We start from the raw sequence: 22627 nt of genomic DNA, 5'->3' as shown, positions 1-22627 counted from the left end.
TGTGACTCGTTGTTTTGTGCTTTTTTAGTGCAAGTTAAATATTTGTGTTTAACTCGCGACCATAGATTTGTCTCTGTTATATTACACTCCTTACACCAGTGCATTTGGAAACAGGAATTAATATTTTAATCCAGTTTTAGAATTTCCATAATAATGACAGTACATTGTGTATTATGATATTGTTATCCACAACAGGTTAATTGTGTATTGTACACGATTAGATGAGTGGACTAAATCATTTCATGCGAGGATCCTAGCTGTTACTGATGCATGAACTATGCTTAAAACAGTAGTCATACTTGCATTTTATCCCACTTTAAATATAGCCTGTGAGTTTCACCTTGTAAAATTTGTCTCCCTATAGCAGACAGTGATCTTAATTAAAATTAATCTCGGGTTTTTATCAACTCATTGCACGGAGCTCCTTAATGCTATGATTTTACTTTTGTTTCTATAGCGAACTTCTCCAAAAAGTGGGCTATGGGTCAAGGTGTCAGTTTTCATCTGCAAAGATGTTGCTTTTCAGAGTTCAGTGCATTTGTTCATCTTTTCACCTCAATCACTGAAGCACTTGAGACTGCTTTATTGTACTTAATTCAGACAAATGGAACATTATGAGTGATGTCAAGTCTGAGTTTAATGTTGTGAATGGGCTTTTAACAAAGAAAATAAAGCCATGGGATTTATGATCACTCAGAGTAACAGATGGAACAAAAGTATGCACCAAGGGATAATTCAGGAAAACTGATTGGTGTAGTATGGGGGATGGGGCTCAGCTGGTAGCAGATCCTCTGTGGAAAAACCACCACATGTATACTTTGGGTTTGTCAAAATTCTTAAACCATCTGTCCTTTTTTAGGAAGAGGGCTAAAATTACAGAACTTTTGTCAGACATATTTGTCATAGTAAAAAGGTCTGCACTATAGTACTTTGATTTGATTGAAAGTTCTGTTTTGTTATTTTTTGGGTCTTTATAATCTGTCACAGGGGCCAACAGTTTGTTGTAATGGTCACTTTAGTCTGAATTTATTTTTCATATGGTTACTGGAGAATTTTAAAGGCATCACAGACTTGAGCTATGTAATAGACGAGTACACTTTGATTCTGACTGTAGTGATGTCTTCAACAATGTTAAGGTGTATTGTTAAAGTTTGTGAAATGTACACAGCTTCTACATTGTATTTTTTTATCCAGCTGAAACTATAGAATATTACATATCAGAAGTTTAGCCCTGGTTTGCTGTGTTCAGGTCTCACTATGGAGACATTTGCACATGTCAATGTAGTTGACCATACTTTTTGGAGACTTGCATTATGTTCTATACTGCGTTATGTTCAACACTGCTAAATGAGGACAAGACCATGTGAGCGGCCCTATGCCTTCTTTGGCCTCTTGTTTAGGATATCAACAACATAATATGTAATATTTCCTAGAGTGTAAACATACCACTTATAAATCATGCGGATTTAATGTGAAATCTAACAGGGTTTCTTCCATCTTTCAGATTACAAGTAAACTACAGGAGGCGTTGAATAAAGTGAACAAAGCATAGAGCCAGTCTGCATAGCATTGAACATTATTAAGTACTCAAGCCCACAGTACAAATTGGAGGATAATTCCAAGCTGTTTTTACCATTGACTTTCTCAAAGAAGTGATTTAAATATAAATGCAGAAGGAAGTGAATTAAATACAAACACAGAAGACCGGTTGTTCCTCAATATAACAGAATATATAGTTGACCTTGAAGCAAGGTGAAAAAGCCATTGTATGTGAAACGTGTATGATTCAGCAAACAAGACTGAGAGCTTGAGTTACATTTTAAAGATGATGGAATTAAAGTGTCTGGTCAGTTCAGTTAATTCTGTCAATATTTTCAATAATTGGTGCATGAATTTCATATGAGAAAAGATGGAATAAGGGCACTGTAGTATTTTTTATCTTGTTCTAATTTTAGACACAATACTGTATTTTAAGTCTTTCAGATCTTTCTGAATGTAATGATGCAAAATGAGAACCATTATGGTTGGAATGAATATAGTGGGACAAAACAAATGGAGGTTTATATGTCACAAAACTTTCAGTCTTTCAGATCTTATTTGATCTAATCATCATATGTAGGATCCTTTTTTATTTTATTTTTTCATTGTTTTTTTTCTTCCTCAAAAATATTGTCTGTGAACAAACTCTTGTAGAACTCATGAAACATCAAAGTAACAGACTCCATCTTTCTCCAACCAGTTGTCTGTAAATATGTTTTTCATATTTCCAATAAATTACTGTCCTGTCTAAAGTCAAGCCATATATGATTTTGTTATTACACCTAGGCCCAACATTTCAGACAATTCTTGTGTCATGTATGATTTTGTTATTACACCTAGGCCCAACATTTCAGACCATTCTCATGCCATATATGATTTTGTTATTACACATGGGCACAACATTTCAGACAGTTCTCATGCCATATATGATTTTGTTAATATACCTAGGCCCAACATTTCAGACAATTCTCATGCCATATATGATTTTGTTATTACACATGGGCACAACATTTCAGACAATTCTTTTGCCATATATGATTTTTTTTTTATTACACCTGTGTCTGATTTGATGTAACATCAAATTGCTGACCAAGCAAATCACATCAAAATCTTGAGACAGAGTTTGAACATTTTTGTTTGTCAGCTTTGGGCATGAAGCAGCATGATTCACTCATAGTTAGACATCTAGGTAATTTTTACTATATAACACTTACAGATTCAGTTTGCTAAAACTTGAATATGTTTCATCCAGTTTTGTGACATTTTTTGATAACAACAGAAAATTACTGTTTGGGCTGTTCCACTGAAACATGTTTGATAATTGGTATCATGGTTGTTGCAAAATGATGCATCTTTGTTGATAAATTTTATTGTTCTTTGTGACATATGGGTTTTTCCACAGAAGAATCATTATTCTTTGGGTCAGACATCTAAGTTCTTCCATACAAGAATTCATGTTCTTTGGAACAGACATGTATGTTCTTGTGGAAGAGTCACTGTTCTTTGGGACAGACATCTAAGTTCTTCCATAGAAGAATCAGTGTACTTTGGGACAGACATATATTCTTCTGTGGAAGAATAACTGTTCTTTGGAACATATATCTATGTTTTTCCATAGAAGAATCAATGTTCTTTTAGTTCTTAAATTTGTGATTGGGAGTAACCATGAAAATCCATGAAAATTAGTTCCCCTAAAAAATGAGAAATTCACAGCATTCCACTATACATATTTGTTGTAGTAAAAATCCTTTATAATAGTTTTTGTTTTTCATTTTGAAATGTTGTTTAATGTTGTTGTCTCTGTGATTTCTGAACAAAGTCTTATTTAAATTAATTACTGTACATGGGGAAATTTTTTAGTGTTTCTAACACCTCCAGAGGGGATATAAGGTAATCCTTTTGTCTGTCCAATTGTCCTTCCATCCGGCACAAAATATTGTTAGCATAACAAGTCCCCCAGTTTTTTTATGGATTGCCATGAAACTTGGTTAGTATTATGGTTTTCACAGGAAGATGCAAATGACAACAAATCACTTTTCTCCCATCACTTTGTTAGTACTATTGTATTTTTTTGTCTTAGAGCAGTGTATGACACAATCACATTGGCTCAATTAGTTCTGCAGTTCTTGAAGGATTTCCTTGAAACTTGGTTTCTGTTTGGGTTGTCACCTGAAGATATTAATATTGATAAATGACATTGCAGTTTTTGTTGCTGTTATTGCCTTTTTATTCTTGTAGTTTAATGCAGTTATATATTGCGTAATCACACTAGTGCTACTAGTCTCAATGTTTTTGATGGATTGCTATGAAACTGCATTTCTTGAAATTACACTGTTTCTGTAAATTTTGTAAGAGTTATTGCTCTTTTGACATGCAGGTGAATGTTGTCTAGATCTCATGGTACTAATTCAGTTCCCATAGTAAACCTATGCAATCATCATGATATTAAAAAATCAAAAATTTAAAATTTTTGAGGGCTCCTGATCAAACCTATATTTATCAGTATTGATGAAACCTTGATGTCAGCTTCTTTGTAGCGGAAAGGATATAAGCCGTGACATTTTTTGACCTGCCTGTGTTTGAAACATGTGCTTTCAAATCCACATCAAAGAGTCAGGTGAAATACACATCAAAGAGTCAGGTGCTAATTTTAGTAATGGGTGTTCAAAACTCAAGAATGCTAAAGGAATGAAATTCCATCAATAAAACAATGTCTCTATTTTTTTTCTTCTCACTTACAACTAGGATAAGCTCTCAAAAGATTCTTTTTCCTAAAACATAACTTACATTATACACCAATCATGATCAGCCTAACCCATATATACACTATTTTATGTTCACCCATTTCCAGGCTGGTTCCCATTTTTCCATTAGTACCGTTTGTCCTGTATGACAGAATCTTCTACACACTAATCACACAGATTTCAGTGGATTGCAATTAAACTTGAGAAATCTTATGATCATCATCTGACAATGTGTATTTTGGAAAATCACTGTGCTCTTTTAAATTTTTTTTAAAGCTATTGCCCTTTTGTTTTTGGAGTTTGATGTAGTGTAAATTTTGAAGGAATCTTGTAAACACATCTAGTCTCTCAGTTTTCAGTTGATCACCATGAAACTTTGCACATGTTATCATTTAAAGATGTACATATCAACAAAGACTTGAGAAGCCCAAGTGGCCAAGTGGTCTAAAGTGCTCTCCATTACGGATCACTGCCATCTCTCCTCTGTCTGCTTGGGTTTGAGTCTCGGATTCAGCCAATGTTGGTATGTGAGAAAGCTTGCCAGTAGCTTCTCGTGGGTCGGTGGTTGTTTCGGGGGTTTTCTCTCCACCATTAATACTGGCCGCCATGTATAGCCTATCGTGTGCTAAAAAATGGCATTAAACCCTACAACAACAACAACAAAGACTTGACTCTTGTAATTTGTTTTTGGACTTGTTCCCCATTTGTTTTTCAGCAGATGAATATGACACAAATCCAGATTGAAGTTTTGTATGGTCATCATGTACATCTTGACAAATATTTGAGCTCCTGTGACTCTTACAGGAGTTATTGCCCTATTGACTTGCATCTGGAGGCTTGAGATGATGGAATATTATGACAGCAGCGGTTGCAATTTTTAGTTGATTACTGTGAACCTTTGTAAGATATGCTTGTTGACCAGTCATTAAACTCACAATCTGAAGAAGTGTTATGTGCTTTCTTTTAAACTACTGACCCAGCTTAATCATGGGACAGGGTTGTGATGCTCTGGAGGTCAGGGTATGTTTACTTGGGTAAATTGCTCAGTATTCCACAAATGTTTTGTAAATTCAAGAAAATGCAACCTCACAAATCTTGGATGCAAAAAAAGTCCTGCTACCAAGTGTCAGAATCGTGAAACAATTTGAACACCAAAAAATTTCCCCTTATTTTTAAGTGCAAGAATTTGTGAAATCCTGATCTACACATACATTTGTCCTGTACGATTTTTTCATCTGACAAGGATAGGTGGTTCTTTGTATTTTGCTTTTTACGTTGTCAGTGAGAAAGATTACTTTTGCCAGATATGAATGTATTTTAGGTTTTTGTTCTGATATCTTGTCTTTTGATTTTATGACAAAAGCCATGAAATAGTTGTATTTTCATGAATGACATAAATCTTGACAGCTGTATTTTATTGTTTTTTATTGAGTCTGCCTTGCCAGAAGCTGGACTCCTTACTTTCAAGGATGGTGTACTTTTGTGATAGGCATATTGTTTAGTAAAAATATTGTTAGACAATTGGAAAATAAAATGGTTTCTGTTTTTCCAGAATTACTGTTTGTATATGAAAGATTGTAATAAAAATTTTAAATCCATACTATTCAGTGCAACATCAATATACATCATTTAAATTCCGTATTAATTGATACATATTAACAATTAAATTTTGACATTTACCTTTTTTAAAAATGTTTATTTTATGAACATTCAGTTTTTCCACTTTCCAAATTAACTCATAAGGACCTGTCCACCCAATATGTGTGTTTCAGGTCAGCTGACCATCTTTTTATCGTTGCTGACCCTAGTACTCCGAAATTAAAAAAAAATAATCCCAAAATTGATTTGCTCATCTAATTGAGCCAGTTTAGCCCAGTACTTGAATACTTAGTACATTATATAGTAATCATAATATGTTTTTTTTAAAAAACAAAAAAATTATAAACTCTATGTTTAAAACCAGTACATAAGGAAACACGCATATTTTGGGGGGGGGGTCTAAGGCATTCAACAGAATTTGTGGAAGGAAATGGACAAGTTTTCAAGAAAAGAAAATGGTATGCACGATCTTTCTGGTAAAGGTCATACTTTTGTTATAGAAAAATAGTATATAAACATTTACTGATAGTAAACTGGAATAACTTGCTTTGCTTACAGGATAAGCATGAGCCAAAAGCTGCAGGTATTGCTACATGCTTTTTTTCACCTCCAGGCTTTTGAAGAACTCATAATGCAAGATTTTCAGTTAAGGAGTGTCAGAGAAATAAATATCCGACAATGCTAAAATAATGTATTGATGAAAAAGATGATTTAATATGCCTACAACGAAAAAGATATTTTGGAAACATGAATAAAATTAATAGGAGGGAAGGTTGAACTTGAATGGAATGGGACTTTTGGTGAAAATCTGCAAGTAAGTTGGTATGCTAGTTGTGTAGTACCTGATGTTAGAGTTATGCCAGTACACTTCTTTGTGGATAGATAACTCGTAAATATTCAAAAAAAATTTAAACTACTCAGGTAGTGGAAGGTACGACTCCAGAGGTTCTGTCATATCGTTTGGATAGCCATACCTGGTTTCACACCTGTAAATGTTAAACCAAATGATTTCATAACTCCATTTCATGAAGATCTTTTTGTACAAATGATGGGTGTAAAAAGAAGATCTAGGGCTCCGAGATTAGCATCTATATTGGGATCCCAAACCTTCCCTGAAACAAATTGTATCCTCTCTGTTTACAATCCTTCACACAAAATCTAAGAGTCTTTGATTAGTTCATTCTGTACCTGTCACTTCTCTAGTAAACATTTTGTTCATCTCTGTGCCTTTTCTTACAACAGCAACTTGAAGATTACTCAGGGCTTTCCCATTTCATTGTTTAAGCGGATTCATTATTGCAGTGCATAATTTTAGGAAGTGAGAAAATATTTTGAACATCTCTGTCTGTGTTCTTTCAGGAGTTTTTTAATGCACTTGTACAGTTTACATTATAACTGCTATATTGTATACTTGTTATTCTTGTAAAACTAAAGATATGCTTACATACTAAAGCTTGTTAATGCTATCATGGAATAATATATGAATGAATGAATGCACACATGCACATATACAGAGACTGAGAGAGAGAAAGAGAGAGATATACAGTGTTAGTGGTTGACATTTGAATTTATTACAGTGGTCTCCCTCTTGACAGTCCACTCAACAGAGGCTACCCATTTTATAAGACCACCTTGCCTGGCATCCAAATTGTATATTTTAAGTTTTTTGTCCTCTTGAGAGGCCCACCCTTCTTGCAGGTGACATTTTTATTGTAGAAGGGATTGCCTTATAAGAGGGTGATCACAGTATATCCTTTCTTGAATGATTGGCCCAACAGTCTGTTAGTGTTTACCTGAATATTTCAGGGTAACATATTCCTTAGTTCCTATGTATAACAAGTTGCATACAATAATGACTCAGATCTGGCATGAGATAATACAGATCATGGTCAAAGCTGTCAGTTCTATGTAGACATTGATCAGGTACTGCATTATTCAGTGACAGATCTAAGTCAGTGCTGCTAGCTATTGTTTTAGTGTTAGGCATAGATTAATATGGTAAATCTAAAAGTACTAGTGTGATGGAGTATGTATTAACATGCCACTATGAAACATGCATGTAATAATACGTGCATATCAGTTGTGACAGCTAAAAGAAAGGCATATGTCAGATCCTTGGTCCTTAATAATCAATCTTTTCATGATAAAAACTTTTATCTTAGCATGCTTTGGGCATAAAGCCAAGAGAACTTATGGTATGTCCCTGCATATGTCATGTGTTGTCAATCATGCATCTATCTGTCAGCAACCTGGAATATATGGTTATATCTTTAAGATTGTAGAAGAGGTGGATCATGAGCAAAATTCATGCATATTAATTAGGTGATCTTGAATCTGATTGGCTGAGCTTGTTACCCCCATTCCAAATGTAATTCTGATCCAGTTTTGATCAGACTTGTACTTGTATGATTAGGATCTCAGAATAATTCATTAATGAAATCCATGCATTCTAATTAGAGGATCTAGCTGAGTTTGTTACCCATCTGGAAGTCACATTTCTGATCTAATTTTGATCAAACATGCAAGGTGGGTTTATATCATCAAAATCTTAAATAGATTTGATAATGAGTGAGATCCATGCGTAATATTGAGATAACCTTGCATCCAGTGGCTGAGTTTGTTACAACTCTGGCGGCTGTATTTTGGTTCTAGTTCAGTTAAACTTGGAACATATGCTTATCTCATCAAATAAACTACCCATTCACATTAACCATAGGAAATAGATTATGCTACCTCTTAAATCCTGCATCACTGGAAAGACAAGAAAATTCATCTTTCCAGCCTATACATAAAAAAAAGATATTATGTAGACAAAGAAGCTCTTCCAGATTATCTCCCCTTGTAACCCTTGCTATGTCTGTGAACTTTGTGTCCAACTTAGTGGTTGCACATGGTACCATTGATGCTTACTTTTTCTTACAGTCTATTTGTGAACATTGCCTAAATTTCATGTTTATTTTAATAATAAGTTCAGTTGTTGATGTAGTTTGTTCTTACAGGTTGCAATTTTGATTGTCAGTGGCAACTGAATGTTCGTAGTGCAAAAATTTGGGGTTCTGATGAGACACACTACTTCACCAGTAACAAGTGCTCATCAACTTCACCTTGCTGTGTTTGTTCCGCTTGGTCAGAATAGACCTCATCTACTTTTGTATCAAAATGTCAAAAGATCAGAGAGAGAGATGGGTGAAGTCCAAAATCTATGGACAGTAACATCTTCAGCTTTCACCCTGAGGCTGTCTATAGAGTTTACAGTATTATAAATGGAATGGATCAAAATTAAAATTTCATGTTTGATACTTTAAATTTCTGCTTTAATACTTTAAATTCAATAATCTAAAATGAAAGTTAATTTACTCTGCACTTGAAAGAATGTATACAATTTCTGCCTCTTTGGAAGACGTATCATCAGTACTATCACTAATAACTGACAAAAGATGGAGGAAATGATATGGGCCTGTTGTGACCTATGAGTATTGGCAATAGCCCGGATAAATTTCTGACAATATACATGTCCGTCAGATAGGTACTGCCTTTTTCAAACCTTTTGCCTTTTCCAACTCGTATAATTTCACATAGTATTATGGGTGTCCAGGTTTTGCAACAAAATGAGCATTTCTAAACATGATGCCTACGTTTTCAAAGGCTGCTTTATTCAGCAACTTAACATACTTCTCGCCTTTAGAAGAACCAGGGGATGCCTTTTCAGTTTTATCCCTTAAGCTATTCATTTTGTGGTTCTCTGATGAGTCATGGGTTCTGACTCCAAATTTTAAAGTTTTTGCAGCCAGCTACAATATTCCCATCATATCATATGCAGAACAAACTGAACATGTTATCTCATCCTTCTTGTTGTGGCCTAGCCACAGAAATTATTGCATCTAGTTACTTGGAATTTTCGTACTCTTTTAGTTTTATCATACACACATCAAGCTTCTCATCTTTTGTGTTTTGTTTTCTGGGTGGCCAGAGACATTATCAAGAAATCTCCACATTTTTCTAACACATGAGACCACATATCAGTTAGTCACCTAAATGCTTGATGCCCTTACATGAATAACAAAGTAAGCATCCAGATGACAATTTACTGTAAGCACCCAAATGACAATGATAATTTGGTTTAAATGGTGTAGGCATGATCTTTGTTTTTACTTTGTTTTACTTTGATTTTTGCCATGTTTGACTTGTTTATAATTACAATCCTATAACATGGGATAAGTATATTTTTAATATCTACAATTTAAAATAGCAAGCCATTGGACCACCCAGCTTTAGAAAACTGCATTAGTGTCAAACTTTTCCTAGTCAAATGGTTATGGCTTCTGTAAACTCTGAGGATGAAGGTCAACACCTCTCCTTCTGTCTACTACCATAGTTGTTGAGAAGCAAGATTTCCAAGCTTCTGTCAGACTAACTTGGAGACAATACCATCATCCTACCATACCAACTCAGATATATCATGCAAAGGTTTGAGCTTAGATAAAGACTTTGCAGCAGTTAATATGACAACCCCATAGTTTTACAACTGTGATCATACGGTCTTTCACGTGACATCCAGACATGTGCAGATCAAGGTGACCTTTTTCATTGATGCTTCTCTTAACGTCTTTAATGATTTGTCATCTTTGAGAGTCGATTTGTCACATCACCACATTGATTAACAGGGTTGGGCATCATTCTGTGTTTATTCATCTGAAAGCCTCATGTAACCTTGACATAAAGAGATATGATGCCTTTATCTGCTCATCCTAAAAAATGGCACATCACTAATTTTCCATGCACTCACTACCAATTGATTTGCCACCTTTTTCATTGGTCATATTGAACATGTGAGGAAGTAGGCAGCTATGGCAAGATAGATCATGATGATGAGAATAAAGCTGGTACAGTCAGTAATCCCTTCTGTCAAAAGAGATAAGTTTGTGAACAGTCTTGATTTGACTTATTTATCCCTATACATATAATTTGGTATAAGCTCCATCAAATTTAATTCCAGGGAACAATATACCAGTTTTGCATACTCCCATGTGATCCATACCTCTGCCAATAGGCATTTATGATGACCATCAACTGCATCATCACTCTGTTCACATCATCAACAGTCACTGCCACATATCTGGATGATATCCTTCAGAAACATAGTAGGACAGGAGCAGCTTTCTCCCATTTATCCATGCTAGGATTTCTGGTGAAGTAGACGTTCAATTATGCTCCCTCCCTGCACTTTAAGTTTGTATGGAATTTATTTTTACTCATCTCAACTGTGTACACCATCCTCATTGCACAGATTATCATGCAACTCTTTGGTTTATTCACTGTTGGAGAAGACTTGCTCCATCTCTGCTGCCTTTTTGTGTGCTTGCTGCAGGTGGCCATGCTGGTCCTGGGGACCAAAGGAGAGGCCTTCTCACATCAGACCTTCTGGAAATGAAGGCCATAATCAGTGCCTTTCATACCAGGCATGATCAGCATTGCAGAAAGGCAGTCCTTGTAAAGCCTGACGGCTCTGGTGACCTGCCTTGTCAGACTTGAGGAGATCAAATCACCTGACCTCTCTGGTCTGTGGCTTTCTTTTAGGTTGCATACAATTTCTGTGGAGATTGAATACACCCCAGCTGGCTTGTCAAAAAGGGGCTTGACAGAAAACACTGGTTTTTTGGCTTGATCTTTCATCAGATTTGAGCATGTTTTGTGAGCATTCAGTGATTTTTTTTTGGTAATTTGGTTGAACCACAAAGTGCCCCTTTTTCTTCCAGCTTTGCAGATTTTTGCAATTTGAATGCATGGATGATACATCAACACAGAGGCAGGTGAGACACTGGGTTCCACAGAGATCTTGCTTTTGCGTTGTGATAAATTACAGTACTTGTCACCTCTCTTTCATTTTATTATGTACTACTTTTTGTATTCTATTTTTTCAGTATCATGTTTTGTATAAATCGATCAACATTTTAGTTACTGATGCTTCATGCTACCTAAATATCATGGTTTGGTCCCTTTTCTCAAAAACCACACATCATTTGCAGTTTGCTTCTTTTGGCAAAGCAGTTGATGACTTGCATTTTCTTCTAAATACTACCCCCAGTGTATTTGCTCTGCTAAAAAAAGTCATCTAGCCAGACAAGATAGCTATGCACAATGTAAAAGGCTTAACTGGCCTACCTAGCTGTGTATTCGCTCTTCAAAGAAATAAAGTCAACTAGCCTGACAAGATAGTTATGTATGATGTAGAAACTTAACTGGCCTGTCTAGCAGATACATTAATCCCTGCCAACCTTGACATTCCCATACAAAATGTTTTACAGAGACAATTCCACACAAGTGTTTGCTAAATATGAAGTTTACAAAACAATTTCAGCATGCCGTAAGTTTCCTGCAGAGAGTTGCAGATTTTATTTATAAGACACAAATGCATAGACTTCACATTTTTTTAGTGATGTTATTGTGTAACATTATTCTGTATTTGTAATTTTTTGTATTTATGTAATGATATTTATCATGTTAATATAGTTGAATCCTATAAGGCCACGTATATTTATTTCATGCACATGTACCATGTAGGTAAAGGTAATTCAGTCAGAATGAGGATACATTTTTATTTGTTTGTTTTATCATCATTTCAGTTTCTTTCTCAAACAGCTTTGAGAATGCAAAACTCGAAACTTTTGTGAACTTAACATTGAATCAAGTCTAAAGATTAATTTAATTTCAGCGATTCTTATGTTGTTTTTTTTTTAAATTAGATAACTTTCCTATTTTTAAAGATTGTACCTGGTCCAGAATGTGGACATCTTGGCAGAAATATTTGGTAATACCAGATAAAAAGCAAGTTTTATTTAAAACTAGGTAGATACATGTACTGCATATATACATGTATTCTTTTTCCATATAGTACATTTTTCTTTTGGGTACAGTATTAGAACTTAATGCCAACAAATTTACCATTTTTTTTCAGTGTTCAGAAACATCAGCTAAATCTGTACTTTATAACTTCTCAAACAAGATGTGAACTTCTTTTACCCTGGTCATTTATTTTGAAAAGATCAAAATGGATTAAAAGAGATCTTAATAAAACACCTGAGGAGTCTTGTTTGTATTAAAAAGTATATCAGGAGTTGAATCAACATTTGATGTACATGTGATTGAAAAATAGAAGATTTATTTTATTGTTAATTAAAACATTTGATATACTTTTCCAGCTTGCAGTCATTCATCCATTTTTATATGTAAAATGTGTCAGTTTTGTTACTTTTTACTTCTTTAAGTTCTTAATAATAATAATAATAATAATAATAATAATAATAAAGGCTTAATTTAGAGAAGGTAACTCAATTAGTTACAGAACTAATCTACCTTGAGGCCTTCTATCTGTTATGTACAATATATACATATATACAACATGATGTGAAGAGTCTGGCTTGACACAAATAATTAAACGATTTTAAAATTCAAAGTATCAAGTCTGGAACACATACACATGCATCAGTGAAAACATAAACATATATAAAACATAAAATATCATCCTGCATTGAAAAATTCAACTATGAAAATGATGCAAAATTACAGAAAAGCAGGTGGTATTTTTTGTACTAGAACTGTTAAGTTTTCTAAAGATTTCATTTGGTGACAATGTTTTATCAAGGAAACAATGCTGTTTCCAAGGTTACTCTTAAAGATAATATAGAGAAGGCTAACAGCAAAAATATTATGTAAACTTCTCTTTTAGACTTTAGTTATAGTATTTATAAATTTGTAGTAGTAACGCATTTGACAAGATGCAACTTATATGAAACAACTTACTGTGAATGGACCTTTAGGAAATGGATAGAAATGTAATGAACAAAAGCAGTGAGTTGGGCTCATTTAGAAGCTTAAGTTGATAGTTCAGAAACTTTGTTTTGCTTTCAGACTGAAGTTTAACGTCTGCTGCAGTGTCAGAACAAGCAGCTGTTGTTCAACAATACAATCTCGGAGGATTCCAATAAAATTGACAGTGAGAAAGATTTAAAGGTGTCAGGGGGTTGGTTCTAACTAGGGTTATAGGCTGCAGGAGTTTTCTCATTCATTCTTTCTCATAACTGCATGGAAAATGAAAGTTATACCCTGGATCCCAGGAAAGTGCACTGTATTATTTTTTTATACAGTATGAGAAAAACAATTACAGAAATGTATTTAAGTGTGTGATGGATTAATTTTTATGATACTGTTATAGTCTTATCAAGATTCCTTAAAATGATTGAAAATTTTATCTTTTCATCAAAATTTATTTTATATAGTGAATTTAAAATTTGCATATTATTGAATGAAGAAAGTTATTGTTATTTTCATCTCTTGATTACAATATTTGAATCAAGACACTAGTGTGCTGTTCTAATTTTAGATCATCGCTCTAGTAGGTACCCCATCTTAAAACAGCATTTTTTATTTGTAAAATTTGATTTGATCTATATATACCCGTCATTTCGAATCATATGTGAAAAAATGGTAAAAAGTTGTATAATTCAGCCCACCCCTTTGTTTTAAATAATGAATTTTGTTTAGGTTGTACTATGGGTTAGTGTAGATATTTTATTGCATCAAAATTTTCAATTCAAGGCTGTTTTGATTTGCCAAGGTCTGAACAATTCAGACACTAACTATGCTTTTATCTTTCATTTTTGACTGAGTTGTCAGTTTCACATCATACAGAATATGTACATTTCATTAACAAATTTTGGAATGGTTTTCCTCAGTTAAAACTTATTTTTTCATTAGCATGCATATTTATTTCCTCATAAAATTGAGTAACCTCATTAACAAGCTCTTGCTTTTTGAAGTATAGTGTAGTGGGGTCATGTAGGACTTGGATTACATGGCATCCATTTGGATATAGAATACAAGAATTAACATAATTTTTCTGATTCATATTTTTGTACAGACCATTATTATGTTAAAATGTTAAAAATTATCCTTTCATTTTACGAGTAATGTATCTGAAAATAAATTAATTCAAAGTCACAAACTTGTTATTTAACCTAGTCCTTTGGTGCCAGTAAAAGATGTTAATTTTTTTGTTGTTGCTTGTTAGTGCTTGTGTTGAATGATTGTCTTTCCAGCTTGATAATTATGCTGTAATGTGGATTTAAAATGTATTATATCTGTGCCGTCCAGATTTACAATTGTATCCTTTTGAAATTAGTAGGGACCATGTTAATAGTTAAGAAAACGGAGGAAAGTAATGATGTGAAATGGCAAAAAAGGTTAGATAAAGCAACAAATCTTTCTGTAGTTCATAGAAGTGGGAGTTTTGATGTTTAATATTGTTAAGTACCATTAGTTCTATAATGTTCTTTTGTCTGTCAACCAAATTTGCTTCCTCACAGTAACTCAAGTTGTCCAACAACTACATTTACCAGACTTTATGGATCATTTGTACTTGCGATAACAAAGTATCATGTTGAATTTGGGGTCTAAAGCTCAAGGTCACTGACTGAAAGAAGAAGGAAAGTTTCTGCATTTCCTGAACTTGGGGTAATGATGAGTCTTATCAATGTCAGCATCAGAAAGTCAAAATAGCATGGTCGCTATGACTGAAAAAAAGCAAAATGGCTTCCTCATTCTACATAACAGAATTGTAGAGAACTTTGAGGATAGCTTCATTTGGAGTAAGGAAATAGTCTGTAGATTTTAGAGTTTTAAAAGGTCAAGGTACTAGACTGGAACATTAAAAGGTTTTTGCACAATAGCTAATGTTCTCCACAATAGCAGTTATCAAACTTTGTGGATGGCTTGCACATGGGGTAAGGAAGAACTCAGAAACAAAAGGTCAGAGGTCAGGGCCACTGACCAAGAAAGAAAAATGGATTCTGCAGAATAACTTGAATTCTCCATAAACATTTGCTAAGATTTCTGGATAGCCTTCACTTTGGGCAAGGAATAATCTTATTAATGTTGGTGTCAAAATGTGAAAGGTCAGGGTCACTATGACCACACAAAAAATTGCTTTATACTCAACTAGTTCTCTATCATCACTGCCTACCAAACCTTGTGAATGGTTTCCCGTGAGTAAGAACCCTATTGATTTTAGTGTGAAAAGGTCAAGGTAGCTTCAACTTAAGAAAAGCAAAAATGTTCATGCAGAATGACAACATTCTATATCACATATAGACTAAGCTATGTGGATGGCTTATACTTTAGGTAAAGAAGAAGCTGGTCAGTTATGGAGTCAAAAGTGAAAGGTCCATGAAACAGAAAGTGGTTTCTGCACAGAACTTCAGTTATTTGTGCAGAGGACTAATTAACGCGGAGTGGGTGTCTGATATGTCATTCACGGGGTACTGGTTTAAAATTCTTGGGGGTGGGCTGTAATTACATACTAATGTTTAATGTTTTGTTAAATATTCTGCAGTTTAATGAATGTATACATTTGAAGCATAGTTTACTTGTATATAGTAGTGCCAAATGTACCGATTGTTACATATTTATGAATTCTAACTTAGCATGCATCAGCTAAGGACATTTCATTATTTTCATTTTATCAGATTAGCATTTAATAATTTTGCTAATACTTCTAATTCATATATGGAAATAAAGTCTTTCTCTGCTGGCATGAGTCAAGACAAGCTGGTGTCTCTGTTATTGTTTTCCATTTGTGTTCAGTTCTTGTAAAGTCTGGCAAGGCATCATAGTACTGGTCATCTTTGTGTCCATATATAAGCTATTTTCCCTCATCTGGCCATAAAGCCAAGTGAGGTTACGTTATTGCCCTCCATCCATTTTATGATTGGTCAACAATTGTTCGTTACTAGTCCATAGTCCACATTTCTGATTCAATTTTAATTGGTAAATGGGTTTTTATTGTCAGAATCTTGGATGATTTTAATAGTGAGCAAGGTCAGCATATACCAACAAGGTGATCATTTCCAGCTGTTACCACTCTGGATGCTATATTTTAATTACAATGGATTATATTCCTGTATCATTAGGATCTCAGACAAGCTTTGTAATGTGCAAGATCCACACATAGTAATCAGGTGTACTAACATCACTCAGGAAGCCATATTTCTCATCCAAGTTTGACCCACCCCCGCCCGAATGTATGCTTGCATCATTACAGTATGGGACAAATCTGATAATGAGTGATATCCACGCATGCTAAATAGGTGCACTTGCTTCAGACTGAGATTGTTATAACTTGGAAAGCCATATTTCTGCTCAAATCTGAAGCATGTGTTTGTATCGTCAATATCATGGATGGGTTCAATAAGCAAGATCTGCATATTATAACGAGGTAACCATGCATCGAATTGGCTGGCATTGATGCCTCTCAGGAGGCTCTATTTCCTATCTTGGAGTATTTGCCCACATCAAGCTCCAGGACAAATTCAAAACTATGATGAACACATACTAATGAGGTGATCTGCAGATTAGCTAACTTTAATATTCTGGAAGTTAGACTTCTGATCCACTTTTGATCAAGCTGGACATCATGTTTCAGTTTGAGCATGTCTTGTGGCAGGAGATACAATTGCCATTGTCATGTGAACTGGAAAAAAATTTCCAAGAATTATGCCAAGTTGAGAGATAGCAACAAGCCATTGAGCTGCAATAGGGTTTGGAACTAGAGTTTGTGCAAGTGCACTAGTGGTAAATAAAGTCTACTGCATACTTTACAAACTTAAGTTGAACAAAATGTTTATCATCGATGCGTCAAACTTTTAATCACATTTTCCAGCTTTACGATGGCAGTTATTGATATTTTGTTATTTTGAAAACTGGTCAATCTTAAGGGTTGGCAGGTCTGTAATCTAGTTTTTATAAGAATTGGAATGTGTGCTTATATCCTGGACTATTTCAATGCAGAGCAAGATCCATTCATACCAAAACTTAATCAAGTCATTAAATCTTTGTTTAAAACAATATTAGAATATTTCACCTGCATTCAAAAATCACATTTTGTAATCAGAAAAGGTAAACTCTCAAGTTGGCACATTCAGAGGTTCAATCCCCTTTAATTGCAATGTTACATCACATAATTGAGAGGGGCTATAAAAAAAAAAATGGGGCTCTAAATTAGAATAATTATGGTAGTAATTAGAGATCTTGAATCTGATTGGCTGAACTTGCCACTCTAGAAGTCACAATTCTGATTCAACTTGGATGGGATGAGCATGCGACCTTTCTTGATCAAGCAACAATATTTCTCATCTATTTTGTGTGAAACTGGGAAACGGGTTTATATGATTAAGAACTTGTATGACTTTGGTTATGAGAAACATTAATTGTGCCTTTCTCTTTAGAAATATTTTTTCTCAGGATATAGTAAAATAGGTATCAACAATATAATTCTTGGTTGGTGGTTTACATAGGTGCTACTAGACTAATTTGCATAATATTCAAGGGAAGATCTTGCATCCGCGTTTCTCAAATTTGTGTTATCGAAGCCAGTCTATCATCCAGCTTGATCACAGTTAATAAAAATAGACCTTTAAATAACTTAATGGAAACCACATAACAGAATTTGAACTTAAGCTTCCTGAAGGTCTTTCAAAACTGTGCAAATGATGCCAACAGCCATTAAGTATGACCACCATTACTAAAATGTTAAGCACCTTTAAATGATCTCGTCTCAAAAACAGCTCTGCAGAATTTTCCAAATTTGACAATATCCCAACATTGATGCCTTTTACTCTTTGACAAATAATGTTGATGTGCCATTATATATTAAGTTATAAAAACTAGGGAAAACCTTAGAACAGTTGTTTTCATATGCAATCAGCAGAATTAGAAGAAATTTCTACGCAAGGATCCTACAAACCAAGATTTTTGCCAAATGCATTTCATTGTATTGTGGGTGCATGCACAGTGGAGAGATTATTGGCATACCTCTATGCTACTTTCATTTACTGTGGCTGAAACATCTTTACATAATGTACTAGTGTAAAGTGTAGAAGATCTAAGAATACAGCTATCTAAGAATACAGCTAACCAAAATGGCTGCTCCCATGTTCTCCAATAATCAGTTTGAATTAGTTTGAAGTACACTATGTTTAACAATTAATCAAATAGGGAAAACAAATGCCATAGTAAGCAATACCAACATCTGAGAGCGTAATGAATCAATTACAATATACACCGCTCCCTCGATAACTCGCGCACAACAGGGTCCAAAAACATCGACCGCACTATAAGCGAGGGCGCAAGTTACCGAGGGACCTATAAAAAAAACTAATAAAGAGATGGAGATCAACAGAGAGAGACGAAGGGGTGGGGTTTGCATTGTTAAATACTCGCTTTATAATCGTGCTGAAAATAACTGTTAATAAATATTTCTTTATAAAGGTGTTGTTCGTTTTTCTTTATAAATTACCTTTAATTTCTGGATAAAGTATCTTGAAAAGATCGTAAAAACAAACATTATTCCACGAGGTATCAGTACTCTTAACACGTGTATCGCTAAACACATTGTGTATTATGTCACTGCTTTTTGTGTTGATTTGGATACATTCTAGTTTTATTGTTTGTTCAAAATGAATCAAGATTTCTTTTATCAAAAAAGATAACATTCATATCGAAAAACGACAACGTCGAAACTTGTGTTGCTCTAAAAAAAAAAAATCTGCTATCACTAGATAGATAGGTAGATAGAGTAAAATGTAAAAAAATAAATTCACAAAGATAAACCATTACCAACCATGAATTTAATGGGTCTAAACGTCAGACATGTAAAAAGAAAAAAATATATTTAAATACAAATACGCGAGTGAGAATACAACAATATTTGCTGGGCAATTGTCTAATAGCAGTAGAGCTTTCTCCTCTAAGCCCCTGGATCGCAGGTGGTTTCTGACGGCGGGGACAAACATCTTAGAAAACCACTCCGTAAATATTGTTGCAGTCATCCATGCATTTCCACTATTTCTATATACAAATGGAAGGGTGTCCATATTCATGTGATGAAAACAACGGGGAGACTTGTATTTGCCAACACATAATGGTTTCATTTTATGTGTGCCAGTTTTGTTAACACAAAACAAAAGTGTTAATCTCTCTTTGTTCAGCTTGAAACCCTCATTTTTGTGTGTATCATCTCTGGTAGCTAGAGTTTTGTCTGGCATCATCTGATAGCATAGACCAGCCTCATCACAATTATAAACTTGGTCGTCTGTATATCCATCACGGGTCAGTATCTCTCGGAGTTGGTTGGGATAACTAGATGCGGACGCCTGATTTGCTGAGCGTATCTCTCCCGACAACGAATTTTATTTTATTCCATGTCGGCGCTGGAATCTCCAAAGCCATCCATGGCTTGTCATGAAATCTGAATCAGTATCCATAGTTTTGGTCATTTTCTCTGCCTGGGCCTTGAGAATTGTTCCCGAAATCGGAACACCTTGTTCACGTTGCTGTGTAAACCAGGTGTACACAGCATCATCTAATTCTGTGTCGTTTGCAGTGCATGCCCGTTTCCGTTTAAATCCATCATCAGAATCAACTTCATGCAAATAATCCCGAAATTTCTGCTCATCCTTGAGCCAACCTCTGAGTGTCGACTCGGCAAGTTTAAGTTCACTACAAACTTTTGATCTTGATTCACCATTACGAACCCTCTCTATGACAGTAAGCTTTTCATTCACCGAGTACGCCTTTCGCTTGATTCCCTTGCTCTCATGATCACATTTACAAATGATTAGGATAAATTACTGATTAATATATACTTTAATGACAATAAGTACATACCATTTGAAACCATGTTCGATTGGTCCAATTAAATTGATTGATGTTGAGACACAATATTGACCACAAGAGTTTATGCATGTAGGATTTGCATTCCTTTGAACTTCTGTATTTTTGTACATCTTTTACCTGATTTGATACAAAAGACTGACTTAACGTGATAAAATAAAGCAGGTCTATTTTAATTGATTTTTACAATGCAACAAACACAGCCGGCACTTAATTAGGTTCTCACAGATGTGCTCGCGGGCATCGATGTGACGGTCAATTGACTCTTTTCATGTTTGAATAGAAGAGAACATGCAACGATTATACTGCTTACACTGCAACACAATAAAAAGATTAAAACACTAATTTCCCCTGACAAGACATATTTAATTAGTGTTCATTTCATTCAGTGTTGCCACCTGTTAGCATTTACTATAATTCATTGATTGCTGTTTCGCCGTATACATATACAGTATTATTATTTACAGTGAACTGAGAAAATATTTTTTCCGATAAAATCTAACAAGATATGTGATACCTTATTAAAACCTGAAAACTTCACGATGTTGATTCTAACTTTTCGGGCACTAACCACCATTTTCGACGATAAAACGGGCGATATATCAAGGTTTCATTCACCAGTTCTTATCATGATTTTCTTCATTTTTTAAAAATATTTTCTTTAAAAAAAAAAAAACAGGATCCACGCCAGACACCGCGTTATAAGCGGGTTCGCGAGTTATCAGCGCGCGAGATATCGAGGGAGTGGTGTATATAAAAAGTACATAAAAGTAATGGTTTTTTTTTAAAAAACAATTTACTTTTAAAGTCCTGGAAGTGAAAATGACCAAGCAAAGCTAGCAGCTTTTGGATAGATGCACATCTAAGTAAAGCCAAGCTATCTATTCTATAACCCATATTACATACACCAAAATAAAGGGATTTTAACAATACATATGATTACAAGTTCTTTTTTAAATAGCCAGCATGACCAATGAGGAAACCTTGGGGAAATTCTAATTCTTTAAAATCTCACCCTATGCAAATGACTAACTGTAGAGCACCACCATTAGGTACATGTCAGTCAAGTGAGTAATGTCAGACTTACTTGGACTTCTCGTCATGGATTAATTTACCAAGAGGTACATCAATCTCAAATGGTATGCCATGTGGTACTTCATATGTCAACGTCACAGTAAGGTCGAGCTTAATTTTTTAAAACCCATATTTTCATGTAATTTTAAGACATTCCTTGATGAAAATAGCCATATGTGCACAAGGATCATACAACATTTACCGAATTCAAACATTTACTGCTTTACAAGGGAGGAATTTGAATTAAGGGGTTGGCTTTTTTGAGTGCCTTGGCACACAACAAACCATGTAACATTTTTCTTCATCCATGTAATCAGTTACAAATAGTTCCAAGAAGAGATTTTAAACACACACTGTACAATCAAGACTTTATATTAAATAGTGTGTGCAATTCACTGTCGAAATATTGCTGATAATTGTTTACTTCAGACCAATAAATACTTAATACCCAATAAATACATAAACAAAACTATACATGCTTTGTTCAAATTGGGCCGAAAGAACCAGTTTGATATGGTGTAGGAATGTCGAGGCTGTCATGTTCCTATGCATATCAAATGAGTCCCCCCTCCTGGATCAGGAACCAAACATGAGGTATTTTATTTTTTATATATCCCATTTTCATTCACTCATTTTTTTAAAAAAAATTTAATGTATACTTAACAAAAAAGAATGATTGTACAACCCTAAACATATAAATGTATGTGCGCATGCGATTTGGATTTTTTAATGTAGCTTTAACAATTTTTCAGTCATATCGCTACAATGTCTGCAGTGTGGCAGTTTATAGTGATGTCTAGCATTGGGGTATCATGTCGCAGACATGTAGCATGATGTCCCACCCAGTCACATTATCCTGATGCCAGGCCGACCAGTCCTAACACTAACCTCTTAATGCTGAGCGCCAAGCAAGGCAGCTGTCAGTACCATTTTTGTAAGTCTTTTGT

The 22627-nt window shown here is 34.6% G+C and overlaps 1 protein-coding gene across 2 annotated transcripts in view; it reads left to right on the top strand.

Moving 5' to 3' along the window:
* The window catches only part of LOC149785187 (sorting nexin-33-like), a 93192-nt gene extending 76709 nt beyond the window's left edge, over positions 1–16483 (top strand). For both annotated transcript variants that reach the window (XM_089978990.1, XM_089978991.1), the window contains one exon: positions 1505–16483. In XM_089978990.1, coding sequence (XP_089835116.1) covers positions 1505–1552 — 48 coding nt within the window. In that variant the 3' untranslated portion in view covers positions 1553–16483. The remainder of the gene's footprint in view (positions 1–1504) is intronic.
* Positions 16484–22627: the final 6144 nt, after the last annotated feature.

This window comes from Sinohyriopsis cumingii, chromosome 13 (genome assembly GCF_028554795.1).
Source record: "Sinohyriopsis cumingii isolate HCF-2022 chromosome 13, ASM2855479v2, whole genome shotgun sequence".
NCBI lineage: Eukaryota > Metazoa > Mollusca > Bivalvia > Unionida > Unionidae > Sinohyriopsis > Sinohyriopsis cumingii.
Note: the sequence above shows the minus strand (reverse complement) of the source record. Positions and strands in the feature narration are given on the sequence as shown.